The sequence below is a fragment of the Hordeum vulgare genome, chromosome 7H, assembly GCF_904849725.1.
Source record: "Hordeum vulgare subsp. vulgare chromosome 7H, MorexV3_pseudomolecules_assembly, whole genome shotgun sequence".
NCBI classification, from domain to species: domain Eukaryota; kingdom Viridiplantae; phylum Streptophyta; class Magnoliopsida; order Poales; family Poaceae; genus Hordeum; species Hordeum vulgare.
Genome location: NC_058524.1, coordinates 123,312,559 through 123,332,371, shown reverse-complemented (window position 1 = coordinate 123,332,371; position 19,813 = coordinate 123,312,559). Strand labels below are relative to the sequence as shown.

The 19,813-nt window shown below is 49.6% G+C and overlaps 1 protein-coding gene across 1 annotated transcript; it reads left to right on the top strand.

The window, feature by feature from the left end:
* Positions 1-887: 887 nt before the first annotated feature.
* Positions 888-2,842, top strand: LOC123410302 (UDP-glycosyltransferase 89B2-like). Its single transcript, XM_045103223.1, is given in 2 exon segments — positions 888-2,195; positions 2,197-2,842. Coding segments are annotated over 2 exon segments (1,458 nt in total). The 5' UTR covers positions 888-1,122; the 3' UTR covers positions 2,582-2,842.
* Positions 2,843-19,813: the final 16,971 nt, after the last annotated feature.

The window sequence follows — 19,813 nt, the reverse complement described above, 5'->3', positions numbered from 1 at the left end:
CGGTGCAGCGACGCGAGCTGTAATATAATGGAGCAGTCATGGGCGGAGCTGCATGCAGCTACCCTGTTGCACGGACAACAGGGTCAGGTTGTGTTTTACTGTTAGTTTAACACTTGAATCAAGCGTGTGCATGAATGCATCAGGATAAACTAGCAACGATGCAACAGGGTTAAATCATATGCAGCTCCGCCTCTGGGAGCAGTGTCGGGGGCCGTCGGTGCTGCGGTGGAGCATCACCAGGCGGCGTGGCGCAACGACTCGAGCTGCAATGGACCAGCGCCGGGGTAGTCGGTGTTGTATCGGAGCATCACCGGGTGGCGCAATACAGCGACGCGAGTTGCAATATAATGGAGCAGCGTCGGGGGGTCATCGGTGCCGTCGGTGGAGCATCACCAGGCGGCGTGGCGCAACGACTCGAGCTGCAATCGACCAGGGTCGGGGGTAATTGGTGTTGTATCGGAGCATCATCGGGTGGCGCGATGCAGGAGCATCATCGGGTGGCGCGATGCAGGGACGCGAGCTGCAATATAATGAAGCAGTGTCGGGGCCGTCGGTGCTGCGACGGAGCATCATGGGGGCGTGCGGTGTGGAGCAAGGCACGCTCGTGTGGAGCTGTAATTAAGCATCGCTAGGCTGTCTTGAGCTCTGAACGGTATTGAATGCAACGACTGCCAGTAAAAAAATATTGAATCGTCGCTGGGCTGCCTGCCAAGGCTATTGGATGCCATGGCTGCCCGTAGTTGCGAGCGGGGAGAGCAAGGGTCAAGGGGTCCTGGGGTGTGTGTGAAATAATCCAACGACGGTGAAGCCTCGCATCGCATCGGACGACGCACAAGGCGATTTATAAAGGGAGAGGATCACTCGGATGATGGGTAGCATCCACCTTATTTTATTGAATTTATTTAATACGCTGGTCACCCGTTGTAGCAAAAATTCAAAAGAATGAATCTATCCATATCTCGATGGGACGTGGATGCTCGATTACAACATTTTGGGTGGTCTTGGACCTAATTTGCTAGAGAGCGAAGTGCGACCAAAATTGAGCTTCTCGAACAGCTACCATACACCGCAGACGTCGCACCCCACCCCAGCCGACAATTCACCACGGCACCACTACAGCAAATGGCCGCCGGCGCCACAGCCGCGGACAGCTCCACCGCCCCGGCGCCCCACGTCCTGGTCGTCCCGTACCCGGCGCAGGGCCACACGATCCCGCTCCTCGACCTGGTCGGCCTCCTCGCGGCCCGCGGGCTCCGCCTCACCGTCGTCGCCACGCCCGGCACCGCCCCGCTGCTCGCACCCCTCCTCGCCGCGCACCCGGGCGGCGCCGTCCGCGCGCTCACCCTCCCGTTCCCCTCCCACCCGGCCTTCCCCGCCGGCGTCGAGAGCGCCAAGGGGTGCCCGCCCGTGCTCTTCGGCGCGCTCATCGTCGCCTTCGCGGGGCTCCGCGCCCCGCTCGGCTCCTGGGTGCGCGCCCGCTCGGGAACTCCCGACCGCGTCGTCGCCATACTCTCTGACTTCTTCTGCGGGTGGACGCAGCCGCTCGCCGCCGAGCTCGGCATCACTCGCGTCACGTTCTCGTCCTCTGCCGCTTACGCCACCGCCGTGCTCCACTCGCTCCTGCGCCGGCTGCCCAGGCGCGAGGACGAGAGCGACGACGAGTGCCCCATCGCCTTCCCGGATCTCCCGGGCGCCCCGGTGTACCCGTGGAGGCAGCTCAGTTTGCTCTACCGGACGTACAAGGAAGCCGACGAGGTTACGGAGGGCGTCAGGAGCAACTTCCTCTGGAACCTGGGTTGCTCGTCGTTCGTGTCGAACACGTTCCAGCGGCTCGAGGGGCGGTACCTGGAGGAGCCCCTCGCGGACCTGGGCTTCCGGCGCGTGCGTGCGGTAGGGCCGCTGGCACCGGAGGCCGACGCCGCGGGCAAGCGCGGCGGCGAGACGGCGGTGGCCGCGGCCGACCTGTGCGCCTGGCTCGACAAGTTCGAGGACAAATCCGTCGTGTACATCAGCTTCGGGAGCATGGCGGTGCTGCAGCCCGCTCACGCGGAGGCGCTGGCCACCGCTCTGGAGAAGACAGGCGCGGCGTTCGTGTGGGCGGTCGGGCCGACGGTGACGCTCCCGGATGGGTTCGAGGAGCGCACGGCGGCGGGCGGCAGGGGCACGGTGATCCGCGGATGGGCGCCGCAGGTGGCCGCTGCGGCACCGGGCGGTGGGCTGGTTCGTGACGCACTGCGGGTGGAACTCGGTGCTGGAGTCCGCGGCGGCCGGGGTGACCATCCTGGCGTGGCCGATGACGTCCGACCAGTTCGTGAACGCGCGGCTTCTCGCGGACGAGCTGCGCGCCGCCGTGCCGCTCTGCTGGGGCGGCGTCGTCACGGCGCCGAGCGCCGACGAGCTGGTGCGCGTGCTCGAGTCGACCGTCGTGGGGAAGGGGCGGGCGTGGGCCGACGTGGCCGCGCGGGCCAAGGAGCTGGCCGAGGAGGCCGCGGCGGCGGTGCGCGAAGGCGGCAGCTCGTGGCGGGAGGTGGAGGAGCTGGCGCGGGAGCTCCGCGAGCTCGGGAGAGTGGATAGCACATAGCAGGCGAAGCGAAGAAGCCGCGCTGTGAGCATCGATCTGAAACGGCTCCTGTTCATCCAAAATCTGGGGGCCTAACTGGCGATATACTGAGGATCAATGAAATAGATTGTGCAGAACTTACGAAGGCGGCACAATTTTGGTTTCATTTCGACATAGAAAGTTCAGCAGTTGCCATACATCAAATATTTTTTGCATTCGATCCGCTGTAAAATGTACTACTCCCTCCGTTCCTAAATATAATTCTTTTAAGAGGTTTCAGTAGAGGGATTACATACGGATGTATATAGACATACTTTAGAGTATAGATTCATTCATTTTGCTTCGTATGGAGCCATTTAGTAAATTTCTAAAAAGACTTATATTTAGGAACGGAGGGAGTAGTACACAAGGTTCACTTGTCATACACGTGCAAAGATATGTGTGTGGGCCATGGCGAGTGGACAGAAGGGTATTTTTTATGAAAAAGGAGAAAATAGAGTGAATGCCTCGCTAGATGACCGCAAGAAAGCATGACCGAAAATCTAACTTAAATTTGGATCTAAAAGGGTCGCGACCAGACAAACTACCTTTGTGCGGTTTTTGACATTCCAACAATTCGTCTTTATATGAATGGTTGCCCGGGTTGTAAAATCAACTTCAACCGGTCGACCGAACAGACGACGGTTTTATCAGTTTTTTGTCTGTTTGAATCGGCCACCCGTTCCAAGTCCGTTCGTTTTTCTTTTTGGGTCGGTCGCATGCCCAATGCTGACGACCCATTTATGTCCGCATTTAGATAAAACAGGCGAGCATGCCAACACCCAAGAGTTTATGACGACACCATACCAGCGGCCGTCATAAATTGCGAGTGTACATTAAACCACCACGCAGTTCATGCTGGCACACTTGCCAGCGGCCGGCACACTTGCCAGCATGCCAAATTCGACCACGGCATGTCACCTCGTGGTCATGCCAGCATACTTGTCGACATACAAAAAAGGTTAGTTGATCGTCGTCGCAGATCACAGCTGGTCGAACTTGAGCATTTCGGCCTGCATCTTCTCAAACCATAGCCTCTTCCTCAGCAACACGGTGTTAAGATCAACCTTCATGATCTCCGCGCCCGTCTTCATGCTTGCGAGGGCCACTTCTTTCGCCTTGATCCTAGCGTTGGTGGCCTCGATCTCGAGCATCTTGGCTTGCTTCGCCTCCTCCAACTCAAGCATCTTCGCTTGCCTCTTTGCATCCATCTCGAGCCTCCTCCTTTGGATTTCCATGAAGGAGTGCATTTGCTATTCCTTTTCTTGTCGGCGCTTCTCCTCCCTCAAGTCCTTCTTGCTTATCATGCCCTCCACCTTTTTAAGCAAGGCGATTGACACCGCGTCCCGCCTGTCCTCCTTCTTCGAGTTGGTCTTCCCCCGCAGCCGGGCCTTCTTGCCGTCACCATGGTCCTGCACAGCTTCTTTACCCCCATGCGCCAAGAGGGTTGCATATTGCGCCTTGAACTTCTCCTCTCCGTTAATGATAGTCCAACGATGGGCGAGATGGAAGGCTTTGCTGTCGTGCTAAACGTTGAATGCCTCCAAGGCTTGAAACACCTACAATTAAAACCAAGCACGCATATGTGAGCAAATGGACAAGCAATCCACGGGAAAAAAACGTGGCACCAAAAGCATACCATGTCTTGCATGCCTAGGCCGCTCATGGGGCGTGCCTTGATGCTCTCATAGGTGGCACAAAACTTGTTGCACTCTTGTTGAATCACCCTCCAACGCTTTGAAAGTGACACCCATCCATGCTTGCTTTGCATTTGGTACGGGGGAAATTTCTTGCGCTCATGAAACTCACGATGAACATGAGTCCATAAGGCTGACCACTTTTTTCGACGCCGATCTTCAGTTCTTGCCCAATGTCCCTCCAACACTCGCAAAGGAGCTTGTCCTCGGCCGACGTGTATGCCTTCGTCCGCTTGCTCTTGCGCTTCGGCTTCCCCCCGGCAGTAGTTTGGTTGGTGAGTTCCTCCTCGAACAAAGGCTCCCAGTCGACGTCCATGTCATCCTCCTCCTCCTGAAGTCTGTAGTCCTCCGCGAACTCATGATTGAGTGGGAAGCCGTCTAGACCGACCTGATCTTGCATGAAGGCATCATGTAGATCATTGGTGGCTTGCGTGAACGGCGCTCGACCGTCCTGGCTTTGGGTCCCATCGGGATCATACGCACCAGCCGCCGGCGCACCTTCTAAGATCATGTTCTCCAGGAAATGGTTGGTCGTGTCATTGTCGACGGTCGTCGGTATTCCATCGAACAGATTGCGGGCGCCGGTGAGCATGTCGGCTCGCATCTCGCACTGGCGTTTCCTCATACCTCCGGACGATGATCCGCGTGCCACCGACGCGGTGTTGAGCTCGATGGTCACCGATGCGGGCGTGGAAGGAGCCACGATGCTCACCTCCGGCGAGTATTCGCCAGAGAAGAGGCTACCTTGTGGGTAGATGTGGAAGCCGGGAATCGGCTGCGTGCAAGACGCGCACGGCGACTCTGGCAGCATCATCCGAGGATACGCTGACGAGCTAGTGCTGGTCGTGGCCGCGACAACGGCGGCGTTGACAAGCCCGTGCTGGCTAGGGTTTACCCCTAGGTACAACAAGGCCTCCATCGTTGCCGCCTTCACCTGGGCATTGGTGTCTTCCTGCTGCGCGGCGGCGACGAAGGCGCGGTGGCAGCTGCCTCGCCCCTTGCATCCTGCGCGTGCCTCCGGCCCTTCCTCTTAGCCGACCCCACAGCCCGCTCCTCAGGCGTCAACTCCTTCTTCTTCTTCTTGGGTGGCGCTCCGGCCTTGCGGGGGGGGGGGGGGGGGGGGGTATTTCCTGTGCCTTCGGCGGCGGCGACGGACGTGGCCATTGAGGCGATGGCGGCGGCGGCCTCGAAGTCGTCGTCCATGGCGGTAGAAGCGGGTGCGGGAGTGAGCGGGAGAGTTTGGGGGGAAATGGAGGGAAAAAGTGGTTGCTTTGTCACCGACTTGCGCGCCAGGGAGGGAAGTAGGCACGCGCCACGCGCGTCCGCTTCGTGTCCGCGCTGATGCAAATCAGGCGCAAAATTGGGCCTGGAATAGGTCGGCATGCTGACAAAAAGCGGACGCGCGTCCGTTTGGGTCGGTGCATTGGGCCAACTTTTGTCTGCGCTGACCCAAACGGACGACGGCGGACGAAATGGGTCACCCTGTTGGAGTTACTCTAAGTTCATGCATGCGTTGGGATTGGAGCAAGGCGATTCGCTCGTGTCGCCGTTGTTTGTTATTGCAATGGATGTGCTCACTACTATGGTCTCAAAAGCGCACCAATGTGGGGTCATCACCACCTAACCAGGGTGCTCGCCTCTCCAGAGATTGTCTATTTATGCGAATTATGTGGTTCTGTTCATCCGACTGACGAGAGGAGATCTTTGGTTCGTCCGGCACGTGCTCACGTGCTTTGGTGAAGCCACGGAATTCAAGGTTAGCTTTGTTAAAACCATGGCGATCATGATCAGGAGCAATGAGGAGGTTGGGCACATGGTCAAGAATGCCTTGCCTTGGTGTATGGAGAAATTCTCGTGTACCTTCTTCTCCTTCTTCTCTGGCGCCATGTACGGCGCCACCACCAACATCACGGTCAGCAATTGCGACATGGGGTCCTCAGCCAAGGGGCTCGACCATGTATTTTCTTGGCCTTCTCCAACCAGCCCTGCAGGAGCGGTGGGAAAAAGAATAAGATATCTCATTAAAAGCTTTAAATAGAGAATAAATGAGTGGTCATACCTCCAATGGAGGGTGAGCGGCATCCAAGTTGATGTCTTCCTCCTCAGTCGGCCATTCTTGTTGAGGTTTGAACAGTACTTTCCACAACTTCTCGAGGGTAATGTGGTACAATTGGGTCACGCTGTCAGGGTTGCCGAGCTTGCAGGACCACATTGGAGTGTCTCGGTACTGGAAGGGAAGGATGCAGCGATGGAGCATGACTTGAACCACGTCGGTGAGCTCGACATTTTACTCCACCATCGGCCTGATGTTCTTCTGTGTCACCTTCACCTCCAAGGATGATCCCCGGTCGTGACCCCTTTCCACCCACGAGGTTAGCCTCTCACGGGGTCCGTATCTGAACTCGGCAAGCGCTAACTAGCTTGCCTCCCCAGGTTTAGTGATGTAAAACCACTCCTTTTGCCAGGCCTTGATGGTGTCGATGAAGGTGCCCTCCGGCCATTCCACCCGGGGGAGTTTGCTAACCACGGCCCCGCCACAATCGGCGTGTTGGCCGCCGACTGACTTTGGCTTGACATTGAAGGTCTTGAGCCATAAGCCATAGTGGGGGGTAACCCGCAAGAAGGCCTCACCAAAGGACAATGAACGAGGAGATGTGCATGAAGGAGTTCGGGGGAAGATCATGAAAATCTAACCCGTAGTAGAACATCAGGGCCCTAACAAAGGGGTGGAGTGGGAAGCCTAGTCCCCCTATGAAGTGGGGGACAAACACTACTCTTTTTCCTAGCCTTGGAGTAGGCACCACCTGGCCTTCCTTCGGCGCACGGTGAGCGATATCCGACGAAAGATAGTCGGCATCCTTCAGCACCGAGGTGTCTTGGTCAAAGATGCACGAGACCTCCCACTTGTCGTGAGAACCTGATCTGTCCATGGCTGTGTTTGGAAGAGAACGACTGGGAGAGGATGGAAAGCGGAATGGATCTAGGCGCTTGGAATATAGAATAGGAGGGGGTCGAGTCTGTAATGCATGTGGGTGCTCTATGGATCTTTTTCCCTTTTATGGGGTGGGGCGATCAGCCAAGGGTTCCCGTTTGTTGCGCCGCAGACCCTCCCACTTCCCGAAAAAACCGTGCCGGTGAACACGCGTGGGATTACCCACGCCATTACCCATATCCCCTTAAATGTGGGGCATGATCTCCACGTTGACAAGACGTGCCCGTGGGAAAGTGGCCACAAGTCGCGAATCGAGTTTTTGTCATAACTGGCTATTGTGACCTTTCGTCAGAAAGGATGTCAGATGAGGAACTGTTCACACTCGGGCATGTTGGCCTCATGATTAACCAGTGCCTATTTTAAAGGCATAAACATCACCAAATGACCAAGTCTGGACCAGGCGAATATCAGGGGGGCTCGCCTTGCAAGGCAATTACTTTGAATGCAAGAAGTTGTTGAAGACCGTGTGCATCAGCATTGGATGCAAGTTCGGGGGCTACTGAGGGAGTCCTGGATTAAGGGGTCCTTGGATGGTTGGCCCATCTCTGAGGGGCTGACCATATGGGTCGTATTATTGAAGATCGGACTCCATAACGACTTCGTATTCAGGAAGGAAAACTCCGAAGATTGGCGTGTCGTCCAAGTTGAGTAGGCTAGATTAGCGCATCTATCCCCGGCTGGAGGTCGGTTGTATGCAACCCTAGGGGCCCCTGGTGTCTATATAAACCAGAGGGTTTCATCCACATAGGCAAGTTGATTAATCTGGGGTTCAGCTCATACGATCTCCAGTTAGATCAACTCAGTAATCCTCATGCACCATCAATACAATCGAGCAGGACATAGCGTTTTACCTCCTTAAGAGGGCCCGAACCTGGGTAAATATTGTCTCCTTTGTCTCCTGCAACCCATTGATCCAAGGTCCACATTTCAAGACCCCCTACACGAGATTCGCCGGTTTTGACACGGACAACGGGCAAGAGGATTGTCAACCCCCTTGATCTTGTTATTTTCAAGCAAGTAAGGTGTGTAGATAATTGTATAAAATTGTAAAATGCAAAATAAAATAAAAGCAAGTAAATGGCAGCAATGTATTGAAGATTTTGTAAATATATAGTGCATAGACCCGGGGCCATAGTTTTCCCTAATGGCATCTCTCATGAAAATAGCATACGGTAGGTACACAAATTACTGTTGGGCAATTGATAGAAGAGCGGATAGTTATGCAATTTTCATGGCAATGATCATGTCTATATAGGCATCATGTCCATAAACAAATAGGCTGACTCCTTCCTGCACCTATTACTATTACTTCACTTTAATGCTTATATGCTTGTCTCTCTACATATTAAGTTCATGACAAACGAAGTAATGCATGGAGAACGATGACATGATGTAGAAAAAGTAAACTCAACCAATATGAATAAACCCCTTCGTTTTACCCTTAATAGAAGCAACACAAATATGCATCTTGTCCCCTTCTGTCAATGGGATATAGAAATTCGCCAGGTTGAACCTAATACAACGCACCTCTCCACCGAAGAAATATCAATCTAATTGGCCAAACTATTTCAATAGATCGGAGAGAATTACGAAGCTATCATAATAACGCACATAAGAATCATATTATATATCAGAGGAGACTCAAATATTTATCATGAATAATCTGAACATAAACTCACAATTCATCGAATCCCAACAAACGCATCGCACAAAAAGGATTACATCATGTGGATCAGAGAGAAGATGCGATGATCATTGTATTGGAGATCAAGAGAGAGAGATTGTCATATAGGTACTAGCCATGGACCCGTAGGTCTATGGTGAACTACTCACACATCATCATGAGGGCAGGAAGGTGGATGAACAGGCCCTCCATGATCGACCCCCTCTACGGCAGGGTGTCGGAACGGAGCTCCAGATGGCCTCCCAACAGAACACAGATTTGTGGTGGCGTAAAAGGTGTTTCGGGACCTTCTCTAGGGTTTTTGAAATATATGATAATTTATAGGACGGACGGAGTCAGGAGGGCCACGAGGGAGGCACAAGCCATCACGGCGCCCCCCTAAGGCGCACCCTGTTGTCTCGTGGGCCCCTTGTGCGGCCTCGAGCCTTCTTCCGATACTCATCGATCTTATTTTGGTCTAGAAAAAATCTCCAAAAAGTTTCACGTCAATTGGACTTCGTTTCGTATTGAAAACCTGAAAAGAGAAAAACATGCACAAAACAACAACTATCACTTATCACTGGGTCACTAGGTTAGTGCTAAAAAAATTCATAAATAAATACCCAAAAACTATCCTAGAATGATAATATATCAGCATGGAACAATAAAAAATTACAGATACGTTGGAGACGTATCAAGCATCCCCAAGATTAATTCCTGCTCATCCTCAAGTAGGTAAATGATAAAAATAGAATTTTTGAAGTGACATGTTGTCCATTATGTAACCTTATGCATGTATGCTCACTGAGATACGATGAACTAAAAAATATTAACACATCAATACTTATAAGTATAAGCAACAAAATAATTAATCTTTTGAAATTTACGATCCTCAAAGATTGTTTTACCCCCATCCATCTTTATTATATTAGCAAGGCATGGCTCCATCTTCACCACATTAATACAAACGTCAAGCACCACAGTGCCCAAGTCATGCAGTTGGATCGTACCTTTTTAATAGGCATCAACTTTTTATTCTTCATACAATACATGAGCGTGAACCATTGGACATAGCATATAGGTGGAATAGAATGTGGTGATAGGTTTCAAAGGGGTGAAAAAGTGGAGAAGATAGTCTCACATCAACTAGACGTACCAACAAGCTATGGAGATGCCCATCGATAGATATCGATGCAAGGAGTAGGGATTGCCATGCAAATGATACACTAGGGCTATAAGTGTATGAAAGCTTCACTAAAGCTAAGTGGGGTGTGCATCCAAATTGCTTGCTCATGAAGACCTCGGGCTTTTGAGGAAGCCCGTCATCAAAATATACAAGCCAAGTTTATGAAAAAGTGATTCCCGCTAGCATATGAATGATATAACATGAGACTCTCTATATGAAGAACAAGGTGACACTTTGAGGCACAAGTGTGGTAAAGCATAGTAGAAAAGTCCCTTCGGGAGATACACATCCCACTCGGCGTATGACGCAAGGTCGCTCACCTGGGCCGCTCAGGGACATACACATCCCACTCGTCGCATAGTCGTCCTCAAATGGCCAGCGCATGGTCGTCCTCCGGGAGCGGCGCGCCATCAGCGGCCTGCTCCGGGAAATACACATCCTAATCGGCGTACAATGCAAGGTCGCTCGCACGGGCCACTCGGGGCTCAACGATTGATGACCCGCAAGTATAGGGGATCAATCGTAGTCCTTTCAATAAGTAAGAGTGTCGAACCCAACGAGGAGGAGAAGGCTCTGATAAATGGTTTTCAGCAAGGTAATAACTGCAAGCACTGAAAGTAGCGGTAACAAGTGATGGTGTAGTGAGGTGAAACATAGCAAACGAAAAGTGACAAGTAACAAGTAGTAGAAACGGTGCAGCAAGTGGCCCAATCCCTTTTGTAGCAAGGGACAAGCCTGAACAAAGTCTTATAAGAGGAAAAACGCTCCCGAGGACACACGGGAATTTCTGTCATGCTAGTTTCATCATGTTCATATGATTCGCGTTCGTTACTTTGATAGTTTGATATGTGGGTGGACCGGCGCTTGGGTACTGCCCTTAGTTGGACAAGCATCCCACTTATGATTAACCCCTCTCGCAAGCATCGCAACTACGAAAGAAGAATGAAGACAACGTCTAACCATAGCATTAAACTAGTGGATCCAAATCAGCCCCTTACGAAGCAAAGCATAGACTCGGGTTTAAGCTTCTGTCACTCCAGCAACCCATCATCTACTTACTACTCCCCAATGCCTTCCTCTAGGCCCAAATATGGTGAAGTGTTATGTAGTCGACGTTCACATAACACCACTAGAGGAAAAACAACATACAAAATATCAAAATACGGAACGAATACCAAATTCACATGACTATTATTAGCATGACTTATCCCATGTCCTCAAGAACAAAAGTAACTACTCACAAAGCATAATCATAATCATGATCAGAGGTGTAATGAATAGCATCAAGGATCTGAACATAAACTCTTCCACCAAGTAATCCAACTAGCATCAACTACAAAGAGTAATCAACACTACTAGCAACCTCACAAGTACCAATCGGAGTCGCGAGACGGAGATTGGTTACAAGAGATGAACTAGGGTTTGGAGAGGAGATGGTGTTGATGAATATGTTGATGGAGATGCCTCCCCTCCGGCGAGAGGAGTGTTGGTGATGACGATGGCGACGATTTCCCCCTCCGGGAGGGAAGTTTCCTCGGCAGGATCGTCCTACCGGAGCTCTAGATTGGATGTGCTCAAGTTCCGCCTCGTGGCGGAGGAGAATCCACGAAATAGCTCCACCCTGATTTTTTTTCCGGACGAAACCCTTCATATAGAAAAAGAGGGGGGCAGTGGGCCACCAGGGTGCCCACAAGCCCTGTTGCCGCGGCCAGGGGGGAAGGCCGCGACAACCAGGCTTGTGGGCCCCTGGTTGCTCCCCTCTGACACTTCTTTCACCCAGTATTTTTTATAAATTCCAAAAAAATCCACATTGATTTTCAGGGCATTTGGAGTTGCGCAGAATAGAAGACTCAGACTTGCTCCTTTTCCAGTCCAGAATTCTAGTTGCCGGTATTCTCCCTCTTCAAATAAACCTTGCAAAATAAGAGAGAAAAGGCATAAGTAAAGTTCCACAAAGTATAATAACAGTACATAAAGCGATAAATATCAACATGAAAGCATGATGCAAAATGGACGTATCAACTCCCCCAAGCTTAGACCTCGCTTGTCCTCAAGTGAAAACCAAGACCCAAAACATGTCCACATGTTTAGGGATGAAGGTGTCGATAAAACATAATACGGACATGAGGGCATCATGATCACACATAGAACATCAATACATCATAGAGATTCTTATGGGAAAGTAACAATTCCTTCACAAAGCAAAGTATGAAACAAAAACCTTACCCAGAAGTAGCCAACAACAGTTCATAGTCATTGAAGCAATTGCAATTTATCATATTATCAGAAAGAGTCCAATAAGAGATTGTAAGGCAAATCCACATACTCAATCATCTCTTTTGTTTTCCACAATTGTTACAACTCACGTGGTACTCATGGTATCGAAGTTTCAGTTGGACACAGAGAAAGATACAAGATAGGTCGTGTAAAGTCTCACGTAAGCGTATGTGTAAAGTCGGTCCGGGCCGCTTCATCCCACAATACCGCCGGAAAAGAATAAGACTAGTAGCGGCAAGCAATTGACAAATCATCACCCACAACCTTTTGTGTTCTACTCGTGCATAGAATCTACGCATAGAAAATCTGGCTCGGATACCACTGTTGGGTAACGTAGCATAAATTCAAAAAAATTCCTATGCATATTCAGATCTTCCTATGGAGAGATCAACAACGAGAGAGGGGTAAGAGCATCTTCATACCTTTGAAGATCGCTGAGCGGAAGCGTTACTAGAACGCGGTTGATGGAGTCGTACTCGCAGCGATTCAGATCGCGGTGTGATTCCGATCTAGTGCCGAACTACGGCACCTCCGCGTTCAACACACGTGCAGCCTGGTGACGTCTCCCGCACCTTGATCCAGCAAGGAGGAGGGAGAGGTTGGGGAAGAACTCTAGCAGCACAACGACGTGGTGTCAATGGAGAGACGAGGTCTCCCGGTAGGGCTTTGCCAAGCACCGGCACAGAGGGGAGAAAGAAGGGCAGGGCTGCGCCGAGGGAGAGGGAAAAGTCTATCTCCAACAGCCCCAAAACCCCCACTATTTATAGGAGGAGGGGAGGGGGTGCGCCACCCCTAGGGTTCCCCCCCTAGGGGCTGGCGGCCACCAGATGGGACAGGGGGCGGCGGCCAGGGCAGGGCAAGGGGGCGCCCTAGGTGGGCCTTGGGCCTCCCCTGCACCCAGGGTTCCCCCTCCCTCCCTCTCTGGTGCGCATGGGCTGGGTGTGGGGGGGTGCACCAGCCCACCTAGGGGCTGGTTCCCTCCCGCACTTGGCCCATGTAGCCCTCCGGGGCTTGTGGCCCCTCCCGGTGGTCCTCCGGAACCCTTCTGATGGTCCCGACACTTTGTCGGTGGTACCCGAAACATTTCCGGTGTCCAAACCCATCCATCCAATACATTAATGTTTACCTCCGAACCATTCCGGAGCTCCTCGTGACATCCGGGTTCTCATCCGGGACTCCGAACAACTTTCGGTAACCTCGTATAACAATTCCCTATAACCCTAGCGTCATCGAACCTTAAGTGTGTAGTCCCTACGGGTTCGGGAGACAGGCAGACATGACTGAGACACCTCTCTGGCCAGTAACCATCAGCGGGGTATGGATACCCATGGTGGCTCCCACTTGCTCCATGATGATCTCATCGGATGAACCACGATGTCAAGGATTCAATCAATCCCGTATACAATTCCCTTTGTCTGTCGGTATAGAACTTGCCCGAGATTCGATCGTCGGTATACCTATACGTTGTTCAATCTCGTTATGGGTAAGTCTCTTTACTCGTTCCGTAGCACGTCATCGTGTGACTAACTCCTTAGTCGCATTGAGCTCATGATGATGTTCTACCGAGTGGGCCCAGAGATACCTCTCCGTCACACGGAGTGACAAATCCCGATCTCGATTCATGCCAACCCAACAGATACTTTCGGAGGTACCCGTAGTGCACCTTTATAGTCACCCAGTTACGTTGTGACGTTTGATACACCCAAAGCACTCCTACAGTATCGGGGAGTTTCACAATCTCACGGTCGAAGGAAAAGACACTTGACATTATAAAAGCTTTAGCATATGAACAATACGATCTAGTGCTACACTTAGGATTGGGTCTTGTCCATCACATCATTCTCCCAATGATGTGATCCCATTATGAATGACATCTAATGCCCATGACCAGGAAACCATGATCATCTATTGACTAACGAGCTAGCCAACTAGAGGCTTGCTAGGGACACATTGTGATCTATTTATTCACACATGTATTACTGTTTCCTGTTAATACAATTATAGCATGAATAATAGACGATTATCATGAACAAGGAAATATGATAATAACCATTTTATTATTGCCTCTAGGGCATATTTCCAACAGTCACCCACTTGCACTAGAGTCAATAATCTAGTTACATTGTGATGTATCGAACACCCATAGCATTATGGTGTTGATCATATTTTGCTCGTGGAAGAGGTTTAGTCAACGGGTCTACAACATTCAGATCCGTGTGTACTTTACAAATATCTATCACTCCACTCTGGACATGGTCCTAGATGGAGTTGTAGCGGCATTTGATGTGCTTCGTCTTTCGGTGTAACCTGGGCTCCTTGGCTATGGCAATGGCCTAGTGTTATCACAGAAGAGTGTCATTGGACCCGACGCGCTTGGAACCACTCCAAGGTCGGTGATGAGCTCCTTCATCCAAATTCCTTCATGAGCCGCTTCTGAAGCAGCTATGTACTCCGCTTCACATGTAGATGCTGCCACGACTTCTTGCTTGCTGCTGCACCAACTCACTGCCCCACCATTCAAAACATATACGTATCCGATCTGTGACTTAGAGTCATCCGAATCTGTGTCGAAGCTGGCGTCAGTGTAACCCTTTACGACGAGCTCTTCGTCACCTCCATAAACGAGAAACATTTCCTTAGTCCTTTTCAGGTACTTAAGGATATTCTTGACCGTTGCCAGTGTTCCATACCGGGATCACTTTGGTACCTCCCTACCAAACTTATGGCAAGGTTTATATCAGGTCTGGTACACAGCATGGCATACATAAGAGAGGCCATGGCTGAAGCGTAGGGGACAGAATTCATCTTCTCTCTATCTCATGCCGTGGTCGGCGACTGAGTCTTACTCAATCTCATACCTTGCAAAACTGGCAAGAACCCTTTCTTCGAGTTTTCCATATTGAACTTCTTCAATATCTTGTCAAGGTATGTACTTTGCGAAAGACCTATGAGGCGTCTCGATCTATCTCTATAGATCTTAATGCCTAATATGTATGTAGCTTTTCCAAGGTCCTTCATTGAAAAACTCTTGTTCAAATAGGCCTTTATGTTCTCCAACATTTCTGCATTGTTCCCCATCAATAATATGTCATCCACATACAGTATGAGGAAAGCTACAGAGCTCCCACTCACTTTCTTGTACAGACAGGCTTCTCCATAAACCTGTATGAACCCAAACGCTTTAATCACCTCATTAAAGCAAATGTTCCAACTCCGAGATGCTTGCACCAGCCCATAGATGGAGCGCTGGAGCTTGCACACTTTGTTAGCACCCTTAGGGTCGTCAAAACCTTCTGGTTGCATCATATACAACTCTTCCTTAAGGTCCCCGTTAAGGAACGTTGTTTTGACGTCCATTTGCCAAATTTCATAATCATAAAAGGTGGCAATCGCTAACATGATTCGGACTGATTTCAGCTTCGCTACGAGAGAGAAAGTCTCTTCATAGTAAACTCCTTGAATTTGTCGAAAACCCTTTTCGACAAGTCGAGCTTTATAAACGGTTACATTACCGTTTGCATCAGTCTTCTTCTTGAAGATCCATTTATTTTCTATGGCTCGCCGGTCATCGGGCAAGTCCACCAAAGTCCATACTTTGTTCTCATACATGGATCCTATCTCGGATTTCATAGCTTCAAGCCATTTGTTGGAATCCGGGCCCGCCATCGCTTCTTCATAGTTCGAAGGTTCACCGTTGTCTAACAACATGATTTCCATCACAGGGTTGTCGTACCACTCTGGTGTGGAGCGTGCCCTCGTGGACCTTCGCGGTTCAGCAGTAACTTGATCCGAAGCTTCGTGACCATTATCATTAACTTCCTCTTCCATTGGTGCAAGCGCCACAGGAACAACTTCCCGCGCTGCGCTACTATCCTGTTTGAGAGGGGGTGTAATTACCTCATCAAGTTCTACCTTCCTCCCACTTACTTCTTTCGAGAGAAACTCCTTCTCTAGAAAGGATCTGTTCTTGGCAACAAAGGTTTTACCTTCGGATCTAAGATAGAAGGTATACCCAATAGTTTCCTTAGGGTATCCTATGAATACGCATTTCTCCGCTTTGGGTTCGAGCTTTTCTGGTTGAAGTTTCTTCACATAAGCATCACAGCCCCAAACTTTAAGAAACGACAACTTAGGTTTCTTGCCAAACCATAGTTCATAGGGTGTCGTCTCAATGGATTTCGACGGTGCCCTATTTAAAGTGAATGCTGCAGTTTCTAATGCATATCCCCAAAATGATAGTGGTAAGTCGGTAAGAGACATCATAGATCGTACCATATCTAATAAAGTGTGATTATGACGTTCACACACTCCGTTGCGTTGCGGTGTGCCAGACGCCGTCAGCTGTAAAACGATTCCACACTTCCTTAGGTGTGTGCCAAACTCGTGACTCAAATATTCTCCTCCACGATCAGATCATAGACACTTAATTTTTATGTCACGTTGATTCTCGACTTCACTCTAAAATTCCTTGAACTTTTCAAATGTCTCAGATTTGTGCTTCATCAAGTAGATATACCCATACCTACTCAAATCATCGGTGAGAGTGAGAACATAACGATAGCCACCGCGAGCTTCAACGTTCATTGGACCACACACATCAGTATGTATTATTTCCAATAAGTCGGTTGCTCTCTCCATTATTCCTGAGAATGGAGTCTTAGTCATCTTGCCCATGAGGCACGGTTCGCATGTGTCAAATGATTCAAAGTCAAGAGACTCTAATAGTCCATCAGTATGGAGCTTCTTCATGCGCTTAACGCCGATATGACCAAGGCGGCAGTGCCACAAGTATGTGGGACTATCATCAACTTTACATCTTTTGGTACTCACACTATGAATATGTGTAACATCACGATCGAGATTCATCAAGAATAAACCATTCACCAGTGGAGCATGACCATAAAACATATCACTCATATAAATAGAACAACCATTATTCTCTGACTTAAACGAGTAGCCGTCTCGCATTAGGCAAGACCCTAATACAATGTTCATGCTTAAAGCTGGTACTAAATAACAATTGTTAAGGTTTAAAACTAATCCCGACGGTAGATGTAGAGGTAGAGTGCCGACGGCGATCACATCGACCTTGGAACCATTCCCGACACGCATCGTCACCTCGTCCTTGGCCAGTCTCCGCTTATTCCGCAGTTCCTGCTTTGAGTTGCAAATGTGAGAAACAGCACCGGTATCAAATACCCAGGAGCTACTACGAGCGCTGGTAAGGTACACATCAATAACATGTATATCACATATACCTTTAACGTTGCCGGCCTTCTTGTCCGCTAAGTATTTGGGGCAGTTCCGCTTACAGTGACCCTTTCCGTTGCAATAGAAGCACTCGGTCTCAGGCTTGGGTCCATTCTTTTTCTTCTTCCCGGCATCTGGCTTACCGGGCATGGCAACGGCCTTGCCATCTTTCTTGAAGCTCTTCTTACCCTTGCCCTTCTTGAAACTAGTGGTCTAGTTGACCATCAACACTTGATGCTCTTTATTGATTTCTACTTCTGCAGACTTGAGCATCGAGTACAACTCGGGAATGGTCTTCTCCATCCCTTGCATGTTGTAGTTAAGCACAAAGCCTTTGTAGCTTGGTGGGAGAGACTGGATGATTCTGTCAATTATAGCATCATCCGGAAGTTCAACTCCAAGTGAAGTCAGACGACCGTGTAACCCAGACATTTTGAGTATGTGCTCGCTGACAGAACTATTCTCCTCCATCTTACAGCTAAAGAACTTGTCGGAGACTTCATATCTCTCGACACGGGCATGAGCTTGAAAAACTAGCTTTAGCTCTTGGAACATCTCATATGCACCGTGTTGCTCAAAACGCCTTTGGAGCCCCGTTTCTAAATTGTATAACATGCCACACCTAACCAGAGAGTAGTCATCACTCCGCGTTTGCCAGACGTTCAGAATGTCCTGGGATGCTGCGGGAGCGGGAGGGTCACCTAGCGGTGCATCAAGGACATAAGCCTTATTAGCTGCTTCAAGGATGAGCTTCAAGTTGCGAACCCAGTCCGCATAGTTGCTACCATCATCTTTCAGCTTGTTTTTCTCTAGGAATGCGTTGAAATTGAGGTTGATGTTGGCCATCTACAATATTTATAAAGACAACTTTTAGACTAAGTTCATGACAATTAAGTTCATTTAATCAAATTAAGTATGAACTCCCACTTAAATCGACATCCCTCTACTCATCTAAGTGATACATGATCCATGTTGACTAACCCGTGTCCGATCATCACATGAGACGGACCAGTCACCATTGTGAGCAACTTCATGTTGATCATATTCAACCATACGACTCATGTTCGACCTTTCGGTCTCTTGTATTTGAGGTCATGTCTGTACATGCTAAGCTCGTCGAGTCAACCTAGGTGTTTCGCGTGTGTAAATCTGGCTTACACCCGTTGTATGCGAACGTTAGAATCTATCACACCCGATCATCACGTGGTGCTTCGAGACAACGATCCTTTGCAACGGTGCACACCTAGGGGAATACGTTATCAAAATTTTAAGAGGGATCATCTTATTATGCTACCGTCGTTCTAAGAAATAAGATGAAAAACATGATAAACATCACAATGCAATCATATACTGACATGATATGGCCATTATCATCTTTGCTCTTTTGATCTCCATCTTCAGGCATCGCATGATCATCATCGTCACCGGCGTGACACCATGATCTCCATCATCATGATCTCCATCAACGTGTCTCCGTGAAGTCATCACGCCAACTACTACTATCACTACTACTATAGCTAACCGTTAGCAATGAAGTAAAAGTAGTAAGCACATGGCGTTGCATCTCATACAATAAATTAAGACAACTCCTATGGCTCCTGCCGGTTGTCATACTCATCGACATGCAAGTCGTGAAATCTATTACAATAACATGATCATCTCATACATCATACATGCAACATAACAACTTTGGCCATATCACATCACATGTCAAACCCTGCAAAAACAAGTTAGACGTCCTCAAATTGTTGTTGCAAGTTTTACGTGGCTGATTTGGGTTTCTAGCAAGAACGCTTTCTTACCTACGTGACAGCCACAACGATGATATTCCAAAGCTATTTACCCTTCATAAGGACCCTTTTCATCAAATCCAATCCGACTAGAGTAGGAGAGACAGACACCCGCTAGCCACCTTTATGCACGGTGTGCATGTCTGTCGGTGGAACCAGTCTCACGTAAGCGTACGTGTAAAGTCGGTTCGGGCCGCTTCATCCCACAATACCGCCGGAAAAGAATAAGACTAGTAGCGGCAAGCAATTGACAAATCATCGCCCACAACCTTTTGTGTTCTACTCGTGCACAGAATCTACGCATAGAAAACCTGGCTCGGATGCCACTGTTGGGTAACGTAGCATAAATTCAAAAAAAA